The 26,339-nt window shown below is 48.0% G+C and overlaps 1 protein-coding gene and 1 long non-coding RNA gene across 2 annotated transcripts; one reads left to right on the plus strand and one right to left on the minus strand.

Moving 5' to 3' along the window:
- Window positions 1-396: 396 nt before the first annotated feature.
- On the minus strand, window positions 397-24,829 carry PLAT (plasminogen activator, tissue type). The gene is made up of 14 exons (XM_060653447.3): window positions 24,696-24,829; window positions 13,549-13,646; window positions 12,653-12,695; window positions 10,756-10,893; window positions 10,066-10,176; window positions 9,531-9,705; window positions 8,777-8,868; window positions 7,131-7,305; window positions 6,508-6,593; window positions 4,714-4,909; window positions 4,466-4,602; window positions 4,159-4,299; window positions 2,901-3,067; window positions 397-1,334 (listed from the first exon to the last, which is right to left on the minus strand). The coding sequence occupies exons 2-14, from the start codon at window positions 13,618-13,620 to the stop codon at window positions 1,176-1,178; spliced, it is 1,692 nt and encodes a 563-aa protein (XP_060509430.1). The 5' UTR covers window positions 13,621-13,646; window positions 24,696-24,829; the 3' UTR covers window positions 397-1,175.
- LOC132691778 (uncharacterized) lies at window positions 5,788-7,858 on the plus strand. The gene is made up of 3 exons (XR_009615987.3): window positions 5,788-6,465; window positions 6,647-6,748; window positions 7,673-7,858. It is a non-coding gene; the product is annotated as an uncharacterized LOC132691778 (long non-coding RNA).
- Window positions 24,830-26,339: the final 1,510 nt, after the last annotated feature.

Genomic DNA, 26,339 nt, shown 5'->3' on the forward strand with positions numbered 1-26,339 from the left:
CTAGGCCTCCAGTAGCCTGGGAGTCTTCTTTAGCATATGAAAATCCCTTTGGAAACTTCCCCTTGACTTTACCTCCCCCAACTCCCAAGTAGGTAATCAGTCTCTCCTCAGGGTCCCAGGGCAGCTCTTCCTGCCCATGGGGTCCGGTGTCTGTGCTTTAAGAATCACCTTTTTGCATCCAAGATGTCTCAAGATTTCTTTCTTGGCCATCAGCTCCAGACCCCACCACCATTCCAAGAGCCCATCACTAGTACATTATAAAGTATTCTGTATATGTCGGATGAATGAAAGGAAATATTTGAAATGATTTTAAAGATGTGACCATGAATGACAAGAATAAATAAGCCATGAGATACTGCCAACGTAACAATATTACTCCACTCTGATTTGGGAAAATATGTGAAAAATATATCTGAATTTATTATCTCAGCACAGTATAATACAGGGGTGTGGCAACAAAGTAAAAATGAAAATGGATTGATATAAATATACTAAAGCCTAGTTTGTCAGGTATTAAAATGATACAAGTCTCCTGTTTTATTATAAAGTTTATACAGAAAAAAGATTTACACTATCCACAAAAGGATTTCCTTCCAAGAGCTGTAGAGTGGAGAAAGGGAAAAGCCAAACACTGGATTTAAAAGATGTTGAGGACATGATCTGGCCAGCCAGCCCATCCCGTATTAGCAGGCCCATGTTGGGCTTCCTTGTGGGTATAAATAGACATTCCATTTCTAAAGCAATCCTTCCTTCCTGAAGGATCTAGATGATGGGTTGTTTTTTGTTTTTGTTTTTGTTTTTTTACTACTGAGACATGCTTTCATCTTTGTGGTCCCATTTCCAGCACTTCACATGTTGACAGATCAGGAGGTGGGGCTTTTGGTCTACCTCTCTTCTGCCCTAGATGGTCGTATTCCAGGAGGGGTTGGCTTTTATCTGTCTTCTCAGCTGACAGAATCCAGTCTGAAATCCAATCTTAGCCCCTGGAAACTTCTAAAATGGGAAGTACCTGTGAAAACCTATCCTCTCCCCTCTCCTATCGGTTCCCCCCACCCGCCACCCACTTGTACTGTGTTATGGCTCATCTCTGTGAAGAAGCACCCCGCCTTGGTGTGTCTTCTGAAGTGGAGGAAGCTGGGGCTTCCTCCCAATGTCAGGGAACTGGGAGTCCTTGGTCATGGTCGCATATTGTCTTGAATCCAGTCTAGGTAATTAGTAATCTTGGTATATACACCTGGAACATCTTTCTGCCCACAGCCAAGGCCCCAGCTGATGATGCCAACTAGAGTCATGTGGTTGTCCTTCATACACACCAAGGGGCCACCTGAGTCACCCTGCAAAAGAGAGAACAGGTCAGTTTGCACAACACACAGACTCTTTAGGGGGAAGTTAGGGTTAATATTGTAGTGCTAATATCGTATTCTTCAAAGTACTTAGCTCAGAGAGGGAAATTGTTATCTCAAAGATCTTGATCCTGTAGGGGATTAGGTTCTACATTGCAAAGTAGAATTGAGATAATTGCTCAGACATTTCAGGCCACAACCCTGGTTTTAACTCTCCCACTTACTAGCTATGTGGGCTTAGACTCACTGTGCTTCAATATTCTTATTCTGTATTCAATATTCAATATTCTGTAAAATAGACTTCATGCTAGCTACCATATGAGGTTATTATAGGAATTAATTGGGAGAGAGCATGAAGAACTCTGAGAACGACATATGACATTTTGTAAGACTCTGGGTAATTGGCTGTTACCGTCTTATTGAACCAAAATAATTTCTTGTTTTTGTTTTTAAGTTGAAGCTTGCAGATCATATTTTCACTTTGCATACAACTTTTTATGACTGTTGAGCCAGGGGTACAGCTGAGGTTTCTGAAGAAATCATTCAGAAAGAGACAAAGGTTGTCAAGGAACTGAGGGCAGAGGCTGATATGATTACCTTATAAGAACAAAACCCACAAAGTCTTTGATGCAAGAGCCCTGCTTCCTTCTTTTTGTTTCCCCTCCAACCCCCAGGCCCTCGGAGAGCCTGACACACTGTAGGTTTGAAAATGTCTCATCAATAACTGTGCCTTGGTTATATTTAGGTCCTAATGCCACAGGTTGGTCTGTGTCCCATACCCAGTCCCTCATTATCACGAAAGAGAAGTACTAACTCTGATAAGGATGCCAACACAGACAACCTGAAATAGTTTGCTTTCCCAGGCTAAAAACCTCATATTAGGGCTGAATAAGAGTTTTTAAAACTTATTTCTCACAAATCATCCATGTCCCCCTTCCTAGTAAGCTACAGCCCCTCCTCCCCCTTCTACGTGGCAGACCCCAGTTCTCCAGCACCCCCAGAAGTCAAGATTTGCTTTATTTGGGGCGCCTGGGTGGCTGAGTCAGTTAAGCATCCGACCCGACTTCGGCTCAGGTCACGATCTCGTGGTTCATGAGTTTGACCCCTGTGCCGGGTTCTGTGCTGACAACTCAGAGCCTGGAGCCTGCTTCAGATTCTGTGTCTCCCTCTTTCTCCATCCCTCCCCTGCTTGTGCTCTGTCTCTCTCAAAATTAAATAAACATTAAAAAAAAAAAGAACTGCTTAATTTGTGTTGCTTTATCCATCACTTCAATAGTCAATCAATTGCCTGGGCCTACAGGAAACCCTGAACCAGGTGGAGTTTCCAGTAGAGACACTGGGGAAATGTCCTGCAGTTTAGATTTCATAACTTTGGGTAACTTTGATCTTTCTCTGATTGTGTTATTCTTTGAGGCCCTCATCTCGAACTTCCACTGCCTCCTCAAGATGAGATCCCCCGGTTCTGGCTGTAACTTGTTTCTTGGTTCGGAGCCTGTTGGCCAAGGGACACTTTTACCCTTGGGTGGGTTCAGGCTCTGGCGAGACTCTCGTGTTTACCTGGCAGGCATCATGGATGTTTGCCTGGTTCCCACCACTTCGTGTGTCTCCAGCACACAGCATATTGTTCGTCACGGTTCTGTTAAACAAGTGTTGTGACGTGCAGCGGCCGGCTGGGTACAGCCTGACATGAGCCTCCTTCAACCGCTCAGAATAGAAAGGAGAAGCTGCAAGAGAGAAGGGAAAATGTCCGATGGTTTTAGGGAAAGTATTTGTAAACCTTTTGGAGGGAGGAAGCCAAATTTTCCAATAATGGCTAACTTGTCTCGAGCTTTCACACATATTAGGTGGACACCTACAAAATCGTCAAGATTGTTTTGACTGACAAAGCCAGAAATCTTAAGAGTTTAGCCCATGGTTTCTCAGTAGTAGCACTGGTGACATTGGGGCCAGATAATGTGAGGGGGGCTCTCCTGGGCACTGCAGATGTCTTTAGCATCCTGGGCTTCTGTTCCCTAAATGCTAGTATAAACCTCCATCCTGAGTTGTGACGATCAAAGATGCCTCCAGACATTGCCGGGGTCTGCTGGGGGGGCAAAATCACCCCAGTTGAAAACCACTGCCTTCACCTACTATCATTTCATTCTCACCGTCTAAGGAGGCAGCTAAGTCTACCCCCATGTTACTGGTGAGAACACAGGGGCTTGGGACGGTGTAAAACAAAAATCCCCGTCCTGGGCCACACTGCTACAAGATGCAGATCTCAGATTTGATCTCCGGACTACGCGACCAGAGAGTCCAAGAACCACACCCCCTAGGGGCGCCTGGGTGGCTCAGTCGGTTAGGCCTCCGACTTCGGCTCAGGTCACGATCTCGTGGTCCGTGAGTTCAAGCCCCGCGTCGGGCTCCGGGCTGATGGCTCAGAGCCTGGAGCCTGCTTCTGATTCTGTGTCTCCCTCTCTCTCTGCCCCTCCCCCGTTCATGCTCTGTCTCTCTCTGTCCCAAAAATAAATAAACGTTAAAAAAAAAAAAAAAGAACCACACCCCCTAATCACTGTACTCCACTTCTTATCAGAACCTTCCTGAAGTCTGAAGCTCTTCAAAGCACTTGTATTACTCAGACCCTTCGTGGCCTGCACAGTGACCCTGCGAAGTAGGGAAGGCAGGTGAGGGGTTCTCGGTCCGCAGGGAACTTGCCTACATTTACATCAGTGCCTGAACCAGGGCTAGAACGTCACTGCTTTTTCTTCCACCAGAAAGTGCATGCCCTGCTGTCCTGCAGACAGACAGGATGAGGCCGAGACTTCCTTCCACTTACACGCCTCGTGCTTGCCGTAGCCAGACAGCTCACATTCTGTCCAGTCAGGCAGGCGCAGGTCAGCTTCAGGGAGACAGACGGTGCGGACAGTGTCACTCTCCTGGGCACACTGTAGCGAGTCTGACTGCAGTTTCAGCAGTGCTGGGAGAAGGGGAAGAAGGGAATAAGCCGCGTGGGAAGGGCTGCTTCTGACTTGAGGGGAGGAAGACGAAGGAGGAGGCGAGGGTGGGGGGAGGGGAAGAGGTGTGAGTGCACATGTGTGGCTGTGTATGGTGCCGTCCGCAGTGGGGAGAATGTGACATCTTACCAATATCGTTGTCGTAAGTGTCGTCATCAAATTCCTTATGGATGATGTATTTTTCTACTTCAAATTTCTGCTCCTCTTCTCCAGGGACCACTCGGTACGTTCTGCCCAGGACCACCTTAAGGTGGTGGGGAGGATACCTAATGGAGAAACAGCCTTATGCTCTGCTCACTGTAAGGCTCCTTCTAACAGGCCTGGGTTCAAGGCCTTAGAGTCTAGGGAGACCTACTGGGTTTTTCTGAAGTGCCTACCTCTCCTGCAAGCAGTGCGCAGCAGACAGGACCCAGCAGGAACTGATCAGTATTCCGCCACACAAAAACCTCTCCCCTGGTGACCTCCTGTTCTTGACAAAGATGGCAGCTTGCCACGGGTGAGAGGTGATGTCTGCGTAGAGTCCTCCTTTAATGCGGAACTGAGGCTGCTTGTACTGTCTCAGCCCACAGGTGGCTGGGAGAGGAAAGGAAAGAGAAGGGACGTCAGACCTGTGGTCCCTGGCGGGGGGTTCCTTGAGTACCTATCTTGGTTTCTTCTCTTGGAACCCCAAGTTTCTACAGGCTTACTGCACTTCTCCAGGTTAGCAGAGAGTGAGAGGACAGTCTGCATGGTAATAAAAACCACAGCTTTCATTTGTCGAGTACATGGTACATGCCAACCATCGCAGGTACACTTCCTTTAACCCTCATGACATGGAACTTCAGAGAGTCTGGGAAATTTTTGCCCAAAATCACAGGGGCACCTGGATTAGAACCCAGACCTGCCAGACTCCAAACTGGGGGTCTTTCTGCCGTGCTTCATTACTCCTGGCTTTTTCCTGCACCTGCTGCCTGGCTGCAGAAATAACGCGGCAGTGCAACTTCCTCCAATGGGCAATGTTCCCCATTTCTTTTTCATCTACTAACTTTGCCCACTTTTCAAGGCTTAGGTGAAATCCCAACTCCTCTTGAGGCTTTCTTAACACTCCCAGCCCACCAGGCTCTGAATGAGCTTGCTGATCCTGCCCACTGAGGACCTACCATGTAGGACTTTGGCTGTGAGTTCATTGGTGGTTTGTGTCTTACTTGCCCAGTTAAATAATACGTTCCTTGAGAAACATTCTGGCAGGTACGTGCATTCACAGGAACTGAGTAATAATAATCTATTCACAGAGGGGCACCTGGGTCGCTTAGTTGGTTAAGTGTCCAACTTCATCTCAGATCATGATACCACGGTTTGTGAGTTCGGAGCCCCGCATTGGGCTCTTCGCTAACGGCATGGAGTCTGCTTAGATGCTCTTCCAAACTCTCTCTCTCTCTCTGTCCCCATTCCTCTCACACTTATACTCTTTCTCTCTTTCAAAATAAATAAATAAACTTTTAAAAAGTTTATAATAATCTATTCTCAGTGTCTTTTTTTAGCAAAATGTGCCAACTTAAATTTTCTCTGTCTTCCGCCCCCTCCACTAACCCAGTGTTAACCCCCTCCAGAGTCCCCCTGTGTTAAATGGGCTCTGTGGGAAAGGTGGAAAAGCTCACAGCAGAAGTACAAGCTGTGGGGTCCGAGGATGCGGTGTCAGACCCCAGCTGTGTGGCTCAGAGCCCAGTGAGCTTGGGCAGGCCACATGACTTCTGAGCTGCTTTCCTCATCAGTAAGCTGGACGTAGGAGGACTGCCTGTCACCACGTTGTCGGGAGCACACAGTGAGAGCACTTTGCTATCTAGGAAGCCACATATGAGAGCTATCCTCCTCTATGCTCACTATGACCTCATGGTCAATCATTAATAAAGGCAACTGGAGAGAGAAGTTTAGAGCCTAATAAATGCTAAGAGCAACTGGCAAGTTCTTCTCTTTCTTTCTGCCCCTCCCATCCTGGTCGTGCGTGGGAAGTGAGCACCTGCCCAGAGTGTTGTCATCCTACCGTGGCTCCAGTCATGAGAGGCCCTTCCCCACCAAGGCCCTCTTAAAAATCTGGGTCTGAAGCAGACAGCTGTGAAGACACGGGGAATGGTAGAGGAAATGGCCAGGAGGTGAGACTGGGCAGAGGGATGTGGCCAAGGGCCAGCCCTTACAGCACTGGGGCACATCACAGTATTCCCACGTCAACTTGTGGTCCTTCAACACGTGGCACCAGGGCTTGGCATCTCCATCTGGGTTCCTAGATGGTGAGAGAGGTCAAGGTTCTCAATCACATTTTCAATCCCATCGCAGGCCACGTGAGCGAGGAAGGAGGCTCAGTAAACCGATGGCAAAAACACTGAGCTGGGCAGGAGGGTCCTGAGTTCTGAACTTGGCTCCATCAGAGATCTCACGGTAGGAAAACAATCTTAACTTTGTTTTTCTATCAGCAATGTAACATCGTCATCTTGCAGGTGTGTTGGAAGGTACCGTGAGCAATGCTATGAGAACACTCTTATGACTCACTGGGAGAAAGGTGCCACAGAGGAACAGAACAATGAGGACAGAGTGGCTGTGGGATGGCACCTCTAGCCTGGGATGTGGGCTGAAACACTGGTGAACTTCACTCTTCATAACAGGTGTTATTCCAGCAAATGAATACGTGCGGCCAGATAATGTCCATGGTTCCTTCCCACCCACTGAGTCTTTCATACAACTTTAGGCATGAAATCTCTCATCCCACCGCCCACTCCTGCCCCCTGCCCAGATAGGAACCCATGGCCCCTGTGCTACGTACCGGCAGTAGTTGTGTTTGCCCAGGCCCAGTGCCTGGGCGTTGTTCTTCCACGCTGTGTAGACCTTGCCTATCAGGGCCCTGGAACTCCACTGGAGGCAGGAGGCACCAGACGCGGTGAGGCTGTAGGTGCCACGGTATGCTAACCCTTTTCCAAAGTAGCAGTCCCCGTTTTTTTCTGGAACAAAAGAAAGTCTCACATTGACACATAGCCAATTAAATGCTACAGCAGGCATATCAGGGTTTGCAGCCGGAGCCGCTGGCCCGAGAGGCTGTAGGCAGCCAGGCTCGCCATAAGAAGGACGTGATAGCATCCCAACTCCCCTCTTTCCTCATTCTTCCAACCCTTTTACAGAGGGATGCGAAGTGGCTTCTGTCTGCTGGGCCAACTTTCATGATTGGATGTGGCTTCCTAGATTGCTGTGTCGAGTGATGCTGAGGGTGGATTCGCATTCAGCAGACAGGGATGCTGTGTTCAATTATAGGTGATTATTGCTGGAGCTGCTTTGAAAGTAACAGGGGGTTTCCTGGTTTGTACTTGACAGGTTGTGGCGAACCAAGGATCTTCAATGGACGGACATGTCCACAGCCCCTAACTTCCCAGATTTTGTCTGCCAGTGATCTGAAGGATTTGTTGGGCTCGAGCAGGAGAGAGGACATGGACCCAGGAATGCTGCCTATTTTCACCTATTTGCCCCCATTTTACCCTCCTTTCTCCCAATTTGAAACTGGCAAAGTGTACCACTATAAACAGTATAATTAAAGGGCCACCTAGACCAGTGAGTCCCAATTTTACCAATCCTGGGAGTGGGGAGGATGCTTTAGAATTAGTGTAAAGAGGAGATGCCTGGGTGGCTCAGTCGGTTGAGTGTCCGACTTCGGCTCAGGTCATGATCTCACAGTTCATGAGTTCGAGCCCCATGTCAGGCTCTGTGCTGACAGCTCAGGGCCTGGAGCCTGCTTCAGATTCTGTGTGTGTGTGTCTCTCTCTCTGCTCCTTCCCTGCTCACACGCTGTATCTCTCTGTCTCAAAAATAAATAAAGATTTTAAAAAATTAAAAAAAAAAAGAATTAGTGTAAAGAGCCCTCAAATTCACAGACAGGTATGTCAGACCTACCTGTAGACAGAATGTACATTATTATCGTATATGAGTGGTTAGAACTTTAAAACTTCTTTTTCATACTATTGTGACATCATTGTTTGTGAAAGCACCACAGAACTCAGGGTGCTTTTTTGTAACTTAGGGTTTTTAAATTTGGGAAATTTTCTCTTATTAAACATTTTTAAAGAGAGAGACAGAGATTGAGAATTAAGCCCATCAATCACAAAAGGGAGAATCTCTGTTCATCCTCAAGAGGACTGGAAACCACCCATGCGGCCCACCTTCTCCTCTGTAAACGAGGAACCTGAGGGTCGGGGGGGGGGGTCGGCGGGGGTGGGTAAAGAGACCAGCTCAAGGTCAAACAGCTAGTTAGAAGCCAGGCCTGAGTGAAGATCTGAGTCTCCTGACTTTCTTCCCTCTGCGAACAAAATGGTCAACCACTAGCCCACTCCTCCGTCTCCTCAGTTGTAGAAACACTATCAGATCTGTCTTTCGAGACTCTTCTTCCCCAGACACCACCAGGGAAGGCGGGGAGGCTGCGCTTACCCTTGGGGCAGGCTGGCGTGCTGCAGAACTCAGTGCTGTACTGCCCTGCCTTGAAGACGTAGCACCAGGGCCTTGAGTCTCTGTCTGGGTTCCTGAAAAAGCAGCCAGGGAAGGCCAGAGGAGGTGAAAAGGGAAGTCTCCCTCTCAGACCCAAGGCCTTTGCATCCTCTTCTGGGGAAAAGGTTAGTGCATTTCTGGTCGTACACAGGGCAGTTGTATCGTGTTAGGTGGAAGTATGACCTGGTCATTGTCTTCATGTGGAGAGTAAGTATGGTTGAAGGAGGCCCAGGAGCCATGTTGACAAGGGGTGGCCTGTGACGGTTAGTTTTATGTGTTACCTTGGCTATAATGCCCAGTTATTTAATCAAACATGAACCTAGGTGCTGTGGTGAAGAGATCGCTACGGTTAACAGCTGCAGTCGACTCTGAGTAGAGATCATCCTCCATCTGTGGGCAGCCTCATCCAATCTGCGGGAGGCCTTATGAGCAAAAGCTGAGAAGAAATTCTGCCTCAAGACTGTGCTGTCAAAGCCTGTCTGAGCGCCCACCTCGCTGGCCTGCCTACAGATGTGAGACTTGCCACCCCCCACAATTGGGTGAGCCAATTCCTTATAATAAATTCCTGTATGTGTATCTAATGTATTGGTTCTCTGTCTCTGGGGAACCATGGCTGATCTGAACTAGGCCTTTTCCCCGACTCTAGTAGCTCCTCACCAGAGGAAAGCCCACCCGGTAGGGAGGACGGCCCTCTCACCTGCAGTAATTGTGGTTCCCAAGGCCTAGCATGATGGCGTTTGGCCTGCGTCCGTTGTAGGGCTTCAGGGCCAGTACGCTGCTGTTCCAGTTGATACACTCGGCCCCGCTTTCCGCTGTGCTCCACGTGCCCCTGTAGGTGATACCCTGGTCCTTGTAGCATGTGGCACTGGCATCTGATCAAAACAGGACAGGTGACATCTCACATGTGAGTCCCCCTCTTTCCTTTAGATTTCCAAAGGGGTTTCGCACCTGCTCTGGCATCACCCCCAAGCCAGTGTGGCGGGCTGGCTGCGGAAGCTACCGGAACAAAGGAGGTAAACGGGGCGGCCAGTTCACCCAGCTGACTGGCGGCAGAGCCAGACTCCAGCCCAGCACCCAAGACGGCACCCACTGGGCCCAGCGCTTTGATTGCCTAACCGACCCTTGGACGACCTTCCCTGTCCCCACCCCGCCCCCGTCACCACACTCTTCCTCCCCTTCCTGGGAAGATTTGGGATTCTGTCCCTCTCTCGCACCACCTACCCACCACTCACCTATTTCACAGCGTTTCCCTGAAAACCCTTCAGGACACTCGCAGACAAAATCTGAGAAATATAGAGCCTGCCGGCACGTCCCCCCATTGAAGCACCTCGGTTCGCTGCAACCTGCCAAGTACAAACAAGGAATTACTTCAAAGCAGTTCCAAGGATAAAGGAGTTAAAATTTTAAGAGTGCGCTCTACCTGCCAGACACTGTTCTAGGCAGTTTACAAAAATAACTCATTTAATCCTCACTGCGCCCCATGAAGTAGGTACTACTTTCTCCCCATTTGACAGACAAGGAAGCTGAGGCCGGGTGAGTGAAGGCAGAGCCCCAGGCCCCAGGCTTGCTTGTTTGCTCAGCACATTCACATTTGCCCAAGGCAAAAGGAGGTCTGGACAAGCCAGGGACATGAAATACAGGGTTTGGGCCCAGGAAACTGGACCCAAAGCTCGAAGCTTCCACTGGCAGTCCATACGTACATTTAAAAAAAATATACTTTTAAAGTTTATTTATTTATTTTGAGAGAGGGAAAGAGTGTGTGTGTGGGAGTGGAAGAGCAGCAGAGGAGAGAGGGAGAGTGAGAATCCCATGCAGACTCTGCACTGTCAGCCCTCGAACCCAGAAACTGTAAGATCATGACGGAGTCAGGATCGAGAGTCAGAGGCTAGCTGACTGAGCCACCCAGGGGCCCCCATACGTACTTCTGACAGGCACCGAGTGGCACAGCGAGCGACCGCTGTTGCACCAGCAGTATTCCAGCCGGTTGCTTCTGAGTACGGGACGCAGCCACGACTCATTCTGCAGGTACAGCATCTGTGTTTTTTCATCCCTGCAGGTCACTGTAACGAAAGACAGGCTGGCCTCTTGAGGGCACAACTCACCAAACACTGACATCCCGCCCCTGGTTCCACTGAGAAAATCCCTCAGTTTTTTTGTTTTGTTTTGTTTTAAATTTAAATTCAAGCTGGTTAACGTACAGTGTAGTATTGGTTTCAGGAGTAGAACCCAGTGATTCATCTCTTACATAACACACTCAGTGATCAACCCAACAGGTGCCCTCCTTAATCCCCATCACCCATTTAGCCCATCCCCCACTCCCCTCCCCTCCAGCAGCCCTCAGTTTGTCCTCTGTCTTTTAAGAGCCTCTTCTGGTTTGCCTCCCTCTCTCTTTTTATCTTATTTTTCCTTCCCTTCCTCTGTGTTCATCTGTTTTGTTTCTTAAATTCCACATATGAACCTCACTCACTTTTAATACAACCCATCCTTCATGCCTTTTTTGCCCTCGGCCGGAAGATAGCAGATACCTAAGAATTTGTCACCAAAGACCACTTTAATTACTTTTCTTCTGATGGGCCTTCATCTTGGAAGAATTTATCGATCAAAATACATTTACAAAGTAAGACTCTAATTTTTCATATTAATTCATCTAAAATATGCACATGTATACGTATAAATTGCCTGCCAGAGTTTTTGATCCACATGAGTATTACCACACTGAAATGATGCATTGCTAGCCCAAGAGAAAGAAAATCCACATTTTAGTCTGTGTGGGAAATGTGCTACTCCTGCCAGTATTTTTTGTATAAATGAATATAGTCTAAGTGCTCGCATTGATATTCTCACCCTTTGTCTCTGTTCGCAAACCAGAAAGCCAACTTCACAAATCTTTAACTTTTCATTAATTAAAGACGTGACAAGCACTCATTGTACATAATTTTTCTGTTGTTTCTTTGGAGGGTCCCCTGGGGTCAGGACACCCTTGTCAGAAATGCTTATCCAACAGCAAAGGCATTAAGAGTTACTGCCATGACTCACTGTGAGGAAACTTCCACTTCAAAAGAGGTGTTGCAAAGCCTCCCAGACCCGAAGGAAGTAGGTCATGAAGGACAGAGATGAAGGCCCCAAGTTGGTGGCTTCAGACTTGAAGCTGGGCCCAGAGTTCTTCCAACAAGAGTCAAGACAATCCGGCTGCTGGCATATTTTATTTTTGGAATCCTACCTAATGCTCATGGGGATGTTCCTCAGGTTTCTAGAGTCGACTCTAGACTCGGTCTTATAGAGAGAGTCTTTCCACAGCTGTGGAACTCCTGTGAGACCACCCAGCTTAGTTACCCCATTTTTACCAGACAGAAGAAATGGAAGCACAGAGATGGCAGTTGACAAAGATGCCACATGGACTCAGGTGGGAAGGGGATTGCAGCCCAGGAAAAAGACCCTGGAGGACCAGCACAGCTGCAGCTGGCCATGGGGTGACCTTAGGCAGGTCACCGCTCCATCTCCAGCTCGGGTTTCTCACCTGTGTCACAGGGTTTCGGGCCACTGAGCTGGCAGGTTCCCACCAGCTCTGTGACTCCCTGAGGGCCACCTGCTCTGGCCTCTCAAACCTGGCCTCGGCTAACTGGGTGGATGGCTGAGTGATGGGCAGGGGGGACACAGGTGCCTTTGCAGAATCACCCTGCGAAATCTCACCTTCACACAGCTCAAGTAAGCTGGGTGTGGTGGCAGATAAATTCCCTGACAGAGCGCCTGGAGCTCCTAAGTCCTGACTCTGCCTCCCGCCTCCACTGACCCCCTCCACTGACCTCAGCGTCATCTTACCTCTGTAAGATCTGGCTCCTCTTCTGAATCGTGGGTGGATTTCCTGCAAAGCCACCAGAGGTGGAGGAAGGATCAGCACATATTAGGTATCTTAAGAACAATGGTGGTTGATCCAGAGACCACTGGCGCACCTGCCAATCAGATGCTACCTGCCCCAGGAGCCCCCCCTCAGGTAACTGGCCCCAGGTGCAATGTCCACTTCTCGCCTTCTTTTCTAATTCTTCCTCCCCTTCTAGACCAGTGCCGCCAGAATAACTTTCTGAATGATGAAAATCTTTAATATCTGTGCTGTCCAATACCATAGCCTGAACTGGATTTTTAAATTTTATTTAATTCTGAATTTAAATAGCCACAAGGGGCGAGTGGAATTGTAGTCACACACACACCCACATACACACACACACACCCGCTGATTCCCTCCATGTAGCCATCCCCAACTCTCTCTCCTCTAAAATCTCGCTGGGCCTTCCATGATGGTGCTCTTGTTTGCTGGGCATTTTTAGAGAGCATGTCTACAGGACAGCTCCCATCCCAGTTAGATGGCGAGTGGCACTGGTGGCTTCCCAGCTTCCACGGCTCACTGTGTAGGCACTATCTTTCCCAAATACTTTATGGATTAATTCAAGCACATTCTTTAAAAACAGCTCCAAAGAAGGCAGTCAGAGACAGTGGGGTAGAATTAAGAACTGTTTACTGAGGTCAGCAGAACTGCCTAGAGTTCTGCCCCCCGGAACCCTGAATCCCAAGCATCCCGCACAGAGAGGAGTATGTGCACTATACTCTGCGAATGCTGACCTCTGCCTCTCCACTCTGACGTTAGCCCACCCTGGGCTCCCGAGGGCCTTGAGGGTCCATAGGCCCGTGGAGGAGGGCACAGACCTGACCCGCACACCCACCTGGCTGGGCAAGGTGAGGGCTGCCCCACAAAACAGCAGGGTGAACACCAGCTCTTTCCTCAGGTTATTCATCGTTCCTTTGGAGCGTCCCTTAAATTCTGGAAGAAGAAGGGAAAAAAGCTCAATCGTGTGATTGAGAGATGAAGGAATATGATAAAACTCAAGAACCCATGACTTTATTATGGCGTCTCCCCTCCAGCATCCGCTCCCACAGAGGGAAATGCCACAAATATCTGGAAGATTCCTTTAATTGTGCATATTTACCATCTTAACCATTGATATATGTGTATAGTTCAGTGGCATTAAGCACATTCATCACCACCACCCATCTGCAGAACTTTATCATCTTCCCAAACTGAATCTCTACACCCACGACCCACTAACTCCCCACTCCCCTGGCAACCACCATTGTACTCTCTGTCTTTATGAATATGACAACTCTCAAGTTTCCTCACATAAGTAGAATCCTACAACACACGTCCGTTTGTGACTGGCTTATTTCATTAGCATAATGTTCTCAAGGTTCATCCATGTGGTGGCCATGTGTCAGATTCTCCTCCCTTTTTAAAGCTGAAGAAAATTCCATTGTGTGTATAGACCACATCTTGTTTATCCATTAGTCCATCAATGGACATGGGTTGCTAGAAGATCATGTTGCCCAGGGATGTCTGTGGGCTGAATAGCGTAGGCCATCCCTGGCACTTCTTGGCAGCCTGGGTACCCCATGCCCTGGCTTGATTTTCCTAGAAGTGAATTCCTGCCCTGGGAGATGGAACCACAGAAATGTCCCCTCTCTGACTTTCTTGGAGGACACCGTAGGAATTCTATTGCGGGCACGTTACAGAGCCAGACTACCTCAGATTACCTGGGTTCTTAACTGGCATGCCTCCTGGTCCAGCACAGGAAATGCTCCCCTGCACCAGCTCGCACCCTCCCCACAGCTCCCTCGGATTTTACAGACGGGCCAGCAAAGTGTAGGTTGGCAGAAAGGAACAGAAGCATCTGCTTTTTGGTTATTAGACTCAGATCTTCCTGGACCCAAAATTCCCAGTTTCCATGTGCTGTTCCCCAGTGATCTTGCCCTCAGCAGCTTAAAGTAGGTTAGTTGGTCGGGGTGTTATTTTGTGGTCTGGCAGACCCACTCGCTCCTTTGTCCACAAGAATTAAATCAGGGCATTTCTTCCCTTGACTCATTTCCCTTCAGTCACAACAACTTTTGGTCCCACCCCTCCTCCCCATCCCCAGGGTCCTCAGGGCCCTGTCAGATCAGGGGCTTCCAGAAATTTCATCCTGGGCTGGCTCTGGCTCCTTCTTTGTTTCTTTGCAAAAAGCTTCCCTGTTGGAAGTGCTCTTCCCCTCACTGGCCACAGGCCCCCTTCAGAGCAAGGATGACAAAGAAAGAGAGTGGGGTGGTGGGAGGACTCTTTCTGCCTCACTGCTTCTTCTGGGGTTGCCGGGGACAGGCAGAGGAGGGAGAGGGAGCGAGAGGGCAGTGGGGGCTGGTCAACGAGATTCGCACACCCAGGCTCAGAGGGCGTCTGCCAACCAGCACGGCCCTTCCCCAGCCCCTCCCCCACTGGGAAGGAAGCCAAAAGAAGGCAGGATCTGGGCCTTTGTTCTAATCTGGTGTGTCAAGCAAGGCCCCCCTCCCGGGCAGGGTAGGGCAGGGTAGGGCAGGGTAGGGCAGGGTAGGGCAGGGTAGGGTGTGCTCTTGGAGGAGGGGGATGGCTTTCTCACTCTGAGGAGGAAGCTCTCTACTGCTCACAGGTTTCCCAAAGTTTCTGAAGAGAGCAGTTAGGGAGTTGAGGCCATCAGAAACAAGAACACTCAGTATAATCTTCTGACCGCAGGAATCTGCTCCGGACTTTCCTTCTCAGGTTTCCTTACCTTTCCCCTTTCTTAAAATGGCCTGAAACCCCTCTTAAATTTCCCTTCTTCATTTCATCCCATTTCTTTATAACCTTTTACAATGGATCTTCTTGGGGCGCCTGGGTGGCTCAGTCTGTTAAGCATCCGACTTCGACTCAGGTCATGATCTCGCGGTCCGTGAGCTCGAGCCCCGCGTCAGGCTCTCTGCTGACAGCTCAGAGCCTGGAGCCTGCTTCAGATTCTGTGTCTCCCTCTCTCTCTGACCCTCCCCCCATTCATGCTGTCTCTCCCTGTCTCAAAAATAAATAAACATTAAAAAAAAAAAGTTAAAATGGATCTTCTTACATGGATCCCCCCTCTTTCTTCCTGATGTTAGTCCTGATTCTTGTAGTGTATAGATTGTCCCATCCTTTATTATCTGGGCCAGGCCTTGAGGTTAGGGGGACCTCTAAGCTCTTGGGACTTTATGAAGAAATGCTGAATGAAACAATGAATGAATTAGTAAACGAGTCACCAATCAACAAAGAACTTAACCCTTCTTAGCGTTGCATGTCAAACCAACCAGCCCTTTGAATAAACTCATTAGCCTAAGCCCAGGGGGTTGGATGCCCACTGGGATACAGGGATACCATTTTACTTCAAGAAGGCAGGGGCCTAACAACAACAACAACCACAAACTCTGGGTCCTCCTAAATGGAACACCATTCTAGATGTCAGAAAGTTGCGAAGTGAGAAATGGAATATTAACACATTTGCATTCCCTGGACAAATGGGAGAGGGCGACCAGATCAGGGAGGCACAGCATGACTTAGGGCTGGAGTGGCGGCTCCCACAGCTGCATCATGTTAAAACCCTTTGGCAACTAAGGGGCATAAGGGGCAAAGGGGTCTACTTTTGTCTTCCGTTCCTGGGAGAGTTCGAGACCATCTCTGTTCTATCTGTCCTCCACTTTTTTGGGCCTTGCCGGGCCTTGAGCTGACCCAGTGACAGTCTCCAACAAGGCAACAGCTCCATCTCGCTGCACAGAGGCAATGAGAGCAGCTGGACAGGCTGAACGGGGTAAGAGGATGACAAAGAAGTGAGTCATCCTGCAAGCAGACCAGCAGTGTAGTCCAAAGACAAGGGAGAAAGAGGAGAGGAGGAAAAAATGTGTCCTTGTTTTGCCTTCATTAAAGAGGTGGCTGTAGCGATCTGGGGGCAGTGCCTGGACAAAGAACCAAGTGAATACCAGAAACAGGGGCTCAGACTCTGGGTGTATGGGGCCTCTGCCAGGGCAGACTTCAGCAACATGAACCACAGGCTGCCACCAAAGGCAGAAGCACCATGTGGGAGTCAGATGCGAGGTGTAAGGGTAAGAAGTCCTTTGGGGTTCATTTTATAAATACAAAGACTTGTCATTTTTTTTTCTGTGTTCTCTTCCTTTTGCTATATTTAAGTTTCCCAGAGTCAGAACACTAAAAAAGCAAGGAAGGAAGGGGAAAGAAGGAAGGAAGGAAGGAAGGAAGGAAGGAAGGAAGGAGGGAGGGAGGGAAGAGGGAGAAAGGGATGGAAGAAAGGAAGGAAGGAGAAGGAAAAAGAAAAAAGACAAACCACTAGGATGTCTCACTTTGGTTGGACTGGAATCCCTGAATCCCTGAAAGCATCACTGTATGAGAGTAATGGTAGAATGGCCATAAGTCCTGTGGTCCCCGGGGTCCTAAGGACCCAGCCCCAGCAGGTCCACCCTAGCATACAAAGTTGATTTTGGCAGATTTGCAAAAGGCACCCTCTCTGGTGGATGGACTTCAATAGACATGGAGCTTGGCAAGTTGACAAAGAATCTGTGCAAATTAAAAAACAAGCACACAAAAAAACAGGACCCATGGCCTGGCAAATAAAGCATGGACTGCATTTCAAGGATGCATGGATGGGCACCCTTGTGTGGGACTCAGCCTGCACATCTGTGTGCGGCAGCCTCATCTGCTCCTAGAGCATCTCTGACCTCCCTGCCTCAAAGCTGTGTTGGTCCTGCCGGCTACAGCAACAGAGTTAACTCTGTTCACTGGCCCTTCTGAACAACAGTGAATGATGACTGTTCCAGGGGAAAAATGGGAACAGTGGACTGGTAACCAGGGAGGGGGTTACTCTCCTAGAGCCAAGGAAGTGTGCCATTGTAGCTGAGAAATCAATGATCCTGCCAGCCAGAAACTCAAGTGTTCATTTCTGCAGTGGTAACATGGCAGAGTGCTGACTGATAGGCACCCAGCCAGAGGAAGGGCCTGGGGGTCATTCCTGAGGGTGACCTGTTGTCCTCAGTGCCTTTGCATTTCACTTTGCACTCTCCTCCACTGTCCTACCTTCTCCATGCTCCCTCTGAAAAATCTGTCCTCCGGAAAGGAACCGCTATCCTCATTCACAGAAGGTTAGAGTGACTGAATAAAAATTGATACGCTGCCCTTCGCAAAAGCATCTATATTTTGAGACATAAAATCTGCTCCCTGGGATGCAAATCCAAGTGGTCTGGACTCTAGAGCTTTCTTCCAGGGCTAACACTCTGTGGTCTTCACTGTTGTGAGAACAAATGACGTAATGGGTGTAAACTAACACACTTATAAATGAGTATAAGTATTTTATTTAAACACAACCACATGCTTGGAGGTGACCGGCAATAAAAGAGCTGCATAAATACAGTCAATCAAGTTCTGGGGTTCTAGGAGCAAACAATGCAATTGCTCCAGCAGGTATAGAACTGGGGGACTTGTAGTTGCTACTCTTGCAAGAAAAAGGCAGAAATATGAGCAAGCTAGACAGAAGATGGAAATTGCAAGGGAAAGACAAAAGTAAGTTGATACTATGATCAAATTTTACACTGTGTGCAAGGTTTGCTACCTTAATCTTTGGTAGAGGAGATTCCTGGGTTATTATTGCTTTGCAAAGCTTCTCTCTGGAAACCTTAGTAAGAGAGAGTCAGTCTCCAAGAATACCAATACTCTAAAATGACTCATGGCTTTAAAACAAATAACACCCTCTCTCCACCCCCCAACCATCATGGCCCAGAATGGATGCCAAAAAATTAGAAAAAAAAGTAGTCCAAGGAAGAACTCCTTGGAACAGCAAAGGCACGTCTGTAGGGTCAGGGCAAGAGAGGGGGTGCGATGGCGGGAGGACCCGGACACAGGAAAGGTGGTGGGGCCCCCACAAAAGCTCACCTTTGCAAGTTCCAGAGGGAGCACAGAACTGGGGGCCAGTAGCCTGGTAACCCTGGTCCCGCGTATACAGGTCCTGCTTTTCACAAAGGCCCTGCTCTCAGAATAAAAGCCATTTTCAAAAACTGACAACATGTAAACAATTCTTAACTTTTCAATTCTTCATTTTCTGTGTGTCCAAGTTTTTCCCTCTTCTTGAATAGAGCTCTTTTACAACTGGGGGACAAGAGAGGAAGGGTTTGTTTCTTATCACCTTGATCCATTCCAATGAGGTGATAGAATAGAATCCTCTCCTATCTCTCACCCATCTCACTAGTCACTCAAGAGCAGCATTCTTTCCAAGGCATCTTCAAAATATAGGCATATGACCTGGGTCTAAGTTAACCTGGCAACTCAGAAAAATCTACACTGAGCACTGTCATCTGCTCCATGTCCCATGCTTTGCCAGGCAATTCTAGATATTTGGAAGGAATGAGGACGTGTTGGATGTGGGTCTTGGAAAACAGAAGTCCATCCTGCCTCCTTTTACCATAAAAATACAAGAAACCCTTCTCTAATAAACTTATAATCTTGTGAAGAAAAAACAAGGTTCTGCTGGCAAAAGCTGACTCCATTAGTCAGTGCAATAAAATGTTAACCTCGAAGACTGAATCTAAACAATCTGATGTTAATCTAAAACAGTGTCTCATTTTAAGCACGAAGGTAATTCCTCGTATCCCTTCCACTCCCTAAAGCCATCATCACTGCAAGGCAATTAAATATACAATACCTTGATAATTCTTCAGTTTACCTCCAGAATTCAACACACATGAATGAGAAAAATGATCGGAAGCTTTCACTGTATCATTACTGAGTTTGTCCACATTTCACTCGGCTCACCTGAAAGGGATGTTCTAGTATATTTTTGAGAACTGCATGTGGATTCATGCCACTTGCTCCACAGGCACTCGAGTATCTCCCACTTGCCAGGCATAGGGTTTACAAACTTTACAACCCTTTTATAACCATTGAATCATTTAAGGCAATATTATTGTCTTGTTTTTACAGGCGAGAGAATTTAACTTCAAAAAGGTACAAGGGCTGGGGCACCGGGGTGGCTGTTAGTTGAGCATACAACTTCGGCTCAGGTCATGATCTCTCGGTTTGTGGGTTAGAGCCCCGCGTCGGGCTCACCGCTGTCAGTGCAGAGCCTGCCTGGGATCCTCTGTCCCCATCTCTCTCGGCCCCTCCCCTGCTTGCACTGTCTCTCTCTCTCAAAAATAAATAATAACGTTTAAAAATTAATAAAAAAGGTACAAAAGCCTTGGCCCTAAGGTGAGACACTTTGTGACAAGTGGTGTCAGGACTCAAACTCGACATGCTTTCCACCACTCCTTACTGTGTCCTGATGCTGGACTGTAATGTTTTTTAAACCTTAAAAAAAAAAGTTTATTTATTTTTGAGAGGAAGAGAGAGAGAGAGTGTGTGTAAGAGTGAGCGGGGAAGGGGTAGAGAGAAGGGGGTACAGAGGATCCAAAACGGGTTCTGCACTGACAGCGGTGAGCCCGATGCGGGGTTTGAACTCACAAACTGTGAGATCATGGCCTGAGCCAAACTCGGACGCTCAATGGACCAAGCCACCCAGGAGCCCCTGGACTGTAATGTTTTTAATGTGCTCAGAGTTGATATATGAGAAGGGTAGCATGTAAATGCAAGGAGCATAGCATTTACTGGAGCAAGACTGGAGTCTTTTTTTTTTTTTTTTAACGTTTATTTATTTTTGAGACAGAGAGAGACAGAGCATGAACGGGGAAGGGTCAGAGAGAGGGAGACACAGAATCTGAAACAGGCTCCAGGCTCTGAGCTGTCAGCACAGAGCCCTACGCGGGGCTCGAACTCACGGACCGTGAGATCATGACCTGAGCCAAAGTTGGACACTGAACCGACTGAGCCACCCAGGCGCCCTGCAAGACTGGAGTCTTGACTTCAAATTCCTACTACCACTTACAGGTTGTGTGTGTTTTCCTGGATTTTCTAATGGGCGAATCGTTCCCGCCTTGCTGAATTGTTACAGCAATTAGAGAAGAAGCAGACAGAGGCCCTCTAAATGGCCAGTGGGCAGTAAAGTCAGCTATGCTTAGTCACAAGTGTCCTTCAACAATGGGAGCACCAAAGTCTACAACTTCTTCCTGGAAAAACAACTGAAAACTACCAAGGCAGAAAAGATGCCACCCTCTGTGGGGTTCCCAGTGTGGTCAAGCATTAATACCGAAATCCTGTTCCCTGGATCATGTGGGCATCTTGTGATAAGCTGCAACTAGATTCATTACGACTGAAAGAAAAGTTCACACCTTTCATGTACGTGTGCACAGAACAGTATTAACGGGAGCCCTTATTTCCTGGATATGAGGTGGTATCTCTTATGCTATTTTTAATCTCTTTTTTAATTTGCCTTTCCCAGACCTATTTACACCACACAAGCCAGGGCTGCTGTGGACTCTCAGAGGAAGCAGGAACTGGTGCCCAAGACAGCTGGAAGATCTGGGCTGTTGCTCCTGATAAGGGCTGTCTGATGCCGACCACATGAAATGTTCAAAAACCAGAGACATTATGTGATAAAAATAAGGAAACTGGAGCTTCCCAGAAAAAGGAAAACAAAACAAAACAAAACCTTCCCTTTTTCTCTGCATCCCAGGTGGCAGACACCAGCTCTTGCTACAAGAAGGCAAAATAAAACCAGTTTCTCTTTTCTATGAATGTGACAAAAGATCTAGTTGACCAGTAGTCTTTCTCTTTTAGATTATTCATGGTAGGCTACTAGGTTTAGTTTCCCTACGTCCTGTCCCCAACCTGCAAAACATTCAGCTGACATCAAACTGTTCATGCAAAGATCTCTAACAAAGGGACTTGAGAACCTCTTTGAGTGTCATCCTCGAATGCCATCTGTCAGATCCCCCACCCACCCATCTCTCCCTCAAGCCCCAGCTCAGTCTCATTTCCTCCTTGAATTCACAGGTGGAGATTTACCAACTGTATGTATTTACCATCATACATTTCTTGAACACCAACCATGTACCAGACACAGGCTCCATGGTATAAAGACATATATACTGTATCTTCAGAAGCTCATAGTTTAGGAACGGGACAGACAAGTAATTAGGTAATCACAGTACAGTGTGATCAGCACTGTGATACGCAGGGATGTAGGGATAGAAGGTGGAAATGCAGAGGAAGAAAGGATCTTGTTGGAATGTGGAGGAAGGAGATCTAGTTCACTCTCATTGAGGTAGGGGGCTGGTCAAGGTAGGCTCCTGGAATTGATACTATAGAAGCTGTTTGTTGAACAAAATCAAGGGGCGTTCCTGACACAGCATATCCCCAAGATGACAACACTGTGCGGGGTCCAGGATAACAGCAGCAAACAGCCAGAGTTGCTTACTCTTCAGCACAAATACCTTCCATTGGGTAAAGGAAGTTGATTCACAAACCCCAGCCTCTGCCTTCAAGGGCATCCCTAGGGGGAAGTGTGGTTTGGAAAGCCCAAGAGTTCCAAGGACATAAGAGCCTTTGGGGCATGTTCAGTTTCAATTCCCTAATGTCTAGTTGTAAATTAATGGAATATTTGGGACCATATAATAAACAGAAAAGGCTTTAATACAAAAGTATCCCAGTATCTGGGTTCAGCCTGACCTTGAAGTGGTTACTTCAGAGGCTCAAGTTGGAATCAGATCTTATAGATCAATCCCCAACCGACCTCTCCAAGGCACTGATGCATGCGTCTGGAGCACCAAATAGCCAAACCATCCTTTGCAACTCAGCTGGGTGTGCTAGCCAAGAGTCGCCCTCTGGGTCATGGTTGTTTGCACAGATAGTGCTAGGCAGCTGCTAAGGACACTCCGTTGCATTAGCTTTAGAGAAAGACCATCTAGTTAGCATCTTCTGGGTAATCATGATAAGTACCAGAACCTGCCCAAGGTTCATAGCCTGAAACTACAGACAGAATTGTTCTCCATGCAAAGCTAATGACCCAAGGAAGGAATGAATGGAATATTCTGGTCATCCGTTGTCCATCCTAACCATCTTACCAGAGCAGTGCTGCAATTCACTCACAGAGAATAAAAATATTATTCTGAGGCTGCAGGTGCACAATGCCAGATAATCAAGTGAAATTGAACATTTCAACCCAAAACCCCAATTTTTCCTCACCACCAGATACTCAGTATCTCTGAGAAGTGTATGGACTTTGTATTTTGACTAGAGGGAAATTCACTACCATTGCTATGAACCATGTTGCCCCCTCATCTGTATGATAGAAAATAACCTGCATACATACTAGAAGCTTTGGAAGTCCTGAAGCTAGATCTTAGCCAGAGGGCCCCTTCAGTTGCTATAAAACCCCATAACCAGAAAAGCTGTTGCTTGCAGATTTAGTAATAGGCCTCCCTTGGAAAGTAAGTTTCCCCAAATGTTCTGTGGTCCCAGCCACTCATTTACAAAAGACTTAGATCGGTATGGTCACTAGGTGTGGCTGGGATGTTGGCTGCAATAGTTGGAAAGGTACTGAGCATAGTCTGCTCAACATGTTAGGACCCAAGGAAATAAAAGCCAAGTCCCAGAGCCCATCCTCAATGAGGACAAAAAACAGCAACACTGCTGTCCCTCAGCTACTCCCTGGCTGCAGGAGCTGTTCCGGTGAAGCCACTGAGGAGTAGCACAGATACCAGGAGTATCTGATAAGAGGCATCACAAAATACACTGAGTTGGTCTTAGGGAGTCTGGACAGAGACTGAGCTATTGGGCAGTGGGGAGCTACTTTTGCTCTTGATGAGATCCAGAGCTTTGAGTCTGGTGTCTCTGAGAATATTCTAGGTAGAATAAATTGATGGGTGCAATGGAGCTATTTCTGTTTCAATATTTACAAATCCCTGCTGGTGCCTCGAGTCTGGCTCTGTGCTTACAGGAAGCACTCACGCTGACTGTCATATATTGATTCCGGACAAGTCAGTGTTGAGATCCCAGGATGAGTCCTCCTGCCCCCACAGGCAAGAATTGCTAGGAAGTTACTTTTGAGGGGACTCCCCATAATAGTTGTATTTGCAGAATATCTTCATGGAATTGCAAACACACACACACAGAGACACACACACAATTATTTTCTGTCGTCATCCCACTGCAGGAGACCACCATTATTATTCCAGCTTGGTCACTGCCTCAGCTCAATCATTGGTACCACAGTTCTTTGCATTTGAGTTTGTCACTAGTTACCTGGGAGCTCAGCTTGTTTTTCTGCTTTCCTGGCTCCCTCCTGTCCTCCCTCCCAGTGAGGTTAAGAAAATAAAGATAATAACAATGAAAATCTAGAAAGCTTTGATATGCTTCCTGCAGAATGCTCTTGAAAGAAAAGCCATTGATGTTATCCCCCCCCCCCCCCCCCGTAATTGAGAATGCTTAAAGAGGACCTCACACTTGCACACTGGGCAAAACGCCAGAGGACAAACTGACCAGTAGAGATGGGGAGGGGTCGTGGGGGGAGATCAGAGGCCTCTCTCTGATGCGTCCTTCTCTTTCCCAGCACTTCCCAACTAATTAATCATGCTCGGAGGCAAGTTGACCATCCTGCATCCCTAGTCCCTGTTCCTTAAAGTTCTTGATGGGCTCTGTTGGGTGCAGGGGCGGGGAGGAGGGAGGGCAGCCCGACATGGCCAGGGACCCTCCAGGCTGATAGCCCCAAATCCCGGAGGCAGCTCAGTTCATTCACATTTCTTGCCCGTTAGCCATGAGGTGCTCCCATTGTCTATTCAGAACATTTCTCTACAATTCTTTTCACTTTCCCCTTTACTCTGCAAACAGAGATTTCTTCTCCAAGACATAATCCCTCCTATTCTCTCTTTCCTGACTACCTCGCCCTTCAAAACAGCTTCAGCCTATCCCAATGAAATGCAGATACAGAACGAAGGCTCTGTTTGGGCACTGATTCTAACTAATCCTCTTTTTGCCTGCATTACAAAGTCAGTCCCTCATTAAGGTATTCCTCTAGTGGCTCGGCTTGCCAGAAAGACTTTTAAGAGAGAGAAGAGGAGATGGGCAGACAGAGAGTCACAGAATTCGACCTACCGTCACTGCTTGTCTTCCTTCCCTCCCTGGGAGAGGCTTTCTCTTCAGCCCTGGGCTCCTGCAGGACCTCAGCTCCAATCTCCCTGCACAGCTCCGGCCTCCTTTAAATTTCAAGGCAGGGGGTGGGGTCGGTGGCCCTGGGTGGGCGGGTTTCTCTGCAGCAGCAGGATGCCCAGTGGACAGGGCCACGAGGGAGCCAAACGGGGCGGGCCTGTTTTTATAAAGAGGGGGAGGAAGTTTATGATGGAAGCAGCACAGCCCAGCCTGGCTTCGGGCCAGCCTGATTATTCACAATCCTGATGTCACCGAATCACAGGAATTTGGGAGTTGAACAGAACCTTGACGATCATCTTCCTTTAAAGCCCTAGTCTATGACCTAAAAGAGACCCTCGGGGTCAGCTGGCTGCAAACCTATCATGGAAAGAGGAGTTTGCTATTCTTAGAAAATATACACTGCCGAGGCTGACTGGTTCTTCAGGAATGTCCAGCAATGACTCTGCCCCTCTGGACACAAGACATTGGAAGGACTGGACAGGTGGACCAGTTGCCTCCAGGCACAGAAGTGCCAAAATTGGAGCACTTGGGGAAAGCAGGGCAGTAAACAAAGGCGGGCAGGGCTCCTCTACAGTGGAAAGTAATTCCCAGCCTGGAATATGCGTCAGGTACCTGTCCTGCCACTCATTTCTCTTCTCTGCAAAGAGATGGCTGAGGTCTTTTCAGCTCCAGCATTCCCTGAGTGGGGCTGTGGAATAAAGGCAGGGGCTGGGGGGTGGGGTGGGCCTGAGCCAATGCTCTGTCTAAACGCTTTTTCTGCACAGCCTTGCCTTGAAATTCTATCACTAGCCATCCATCTCTTAAACGAAGGGAAGCTTTCCCATGTTCTGGAGTTTGCTCTTAAATGTGAATGCTCCTGGAAATAGACAGCCTGTTTGACTTGTTAACACCTGCAGATGACTGATAAAGAAAAGCAGCAGGTGTAAGGGAAACGCTTAGGCTTGAATCAGTTGTACCAGTAATGAGGGATGTGACCTCAGTCAGGGTTTGCAATTACGCTGAGCTCTCCCATCAGAGGTCACGTGCGCAGATTAGAGAGCGACAGTGTATATAAGATCCCTGGCACGGCACAGGGCTCGATGCGTAGTATCTGTATTATTGGCTGGTATCTGGCTAGACAAGGCAGTGTGAAAGAAAGAGAAGGAAGAGGGATGCCAGGAGAGGGACCAGAAGGCTGAGGTTGGCAGAGGAAATTGAAGGATGACCAGTTCTTCTGGGAGAGGCCAGATTGCATATATTCCGATCCTAAATGTGCTCACATTTGTCAAGCGATGAGAGCTGATTTTGAGGTTGGAAAATAAGGCAGTTGTGCTCAAAGTCAAGCTGTTTTTCCATATTTCTGTCAGGCCGTAGCTCTGCCAATGACCATTATAGGAAAGGGGAAATACGAGGGCCAGGTTAGCTGCAAAGGAATGGAGCTAGGACATCAGCTAAGCTGTAGCAAAGCGTGGCCCTGTCCCATGGAGACGTGTCTACTTCCCTGTAACATGGGAAGCCATGATAAGGATCGGAGGCTTTTTCTGGCATTTTGGTTCAGCAGGGATGGAGGGGTGGTATAAAGAATCTTTAATCTGAACTCCTGTAGAGGAT

This window comes from Panthera onca, chromosome B1 (assembly GCF_046562875.1).
Source record: "Panthera onca isolate mPanOnc1 chromosome B1, mPanOnc1 haplotype 2, whole genome shotgun sequence".
In the NCBI taxonomy this organism is placed as follows: domain Eukaryota; kingdom Metazoa; phylum Chordata; class Mammalia; order Carnivora; family Felidae; genus Panthera; species Panthera onca.

Bases quoted from the DNA above. Each gene is read 5' to 3' on its own strand.
- PLAT (XM_060653447.3), bottom strand. From the start codon at position 13,620: ATGAATAACCTGAGGAAAGAGCTGGTGTTCACCCTGCTGTTTTGTGGG. The intron at 10,177-10,755 runs GTACGTATGGGG...TGTACTTGGCAG, and splicing joins CCACTCGGTGCCTGTCAGAA to GTTGCAGCGAACCGAGGTGC. The intron at 6,594-7,130 runs GTACGTAGCACA...CTCACCATCTAG, and splicing joins GGCAAACACAACTACTGCCG to GAACCCAGATGGAGATGCCA.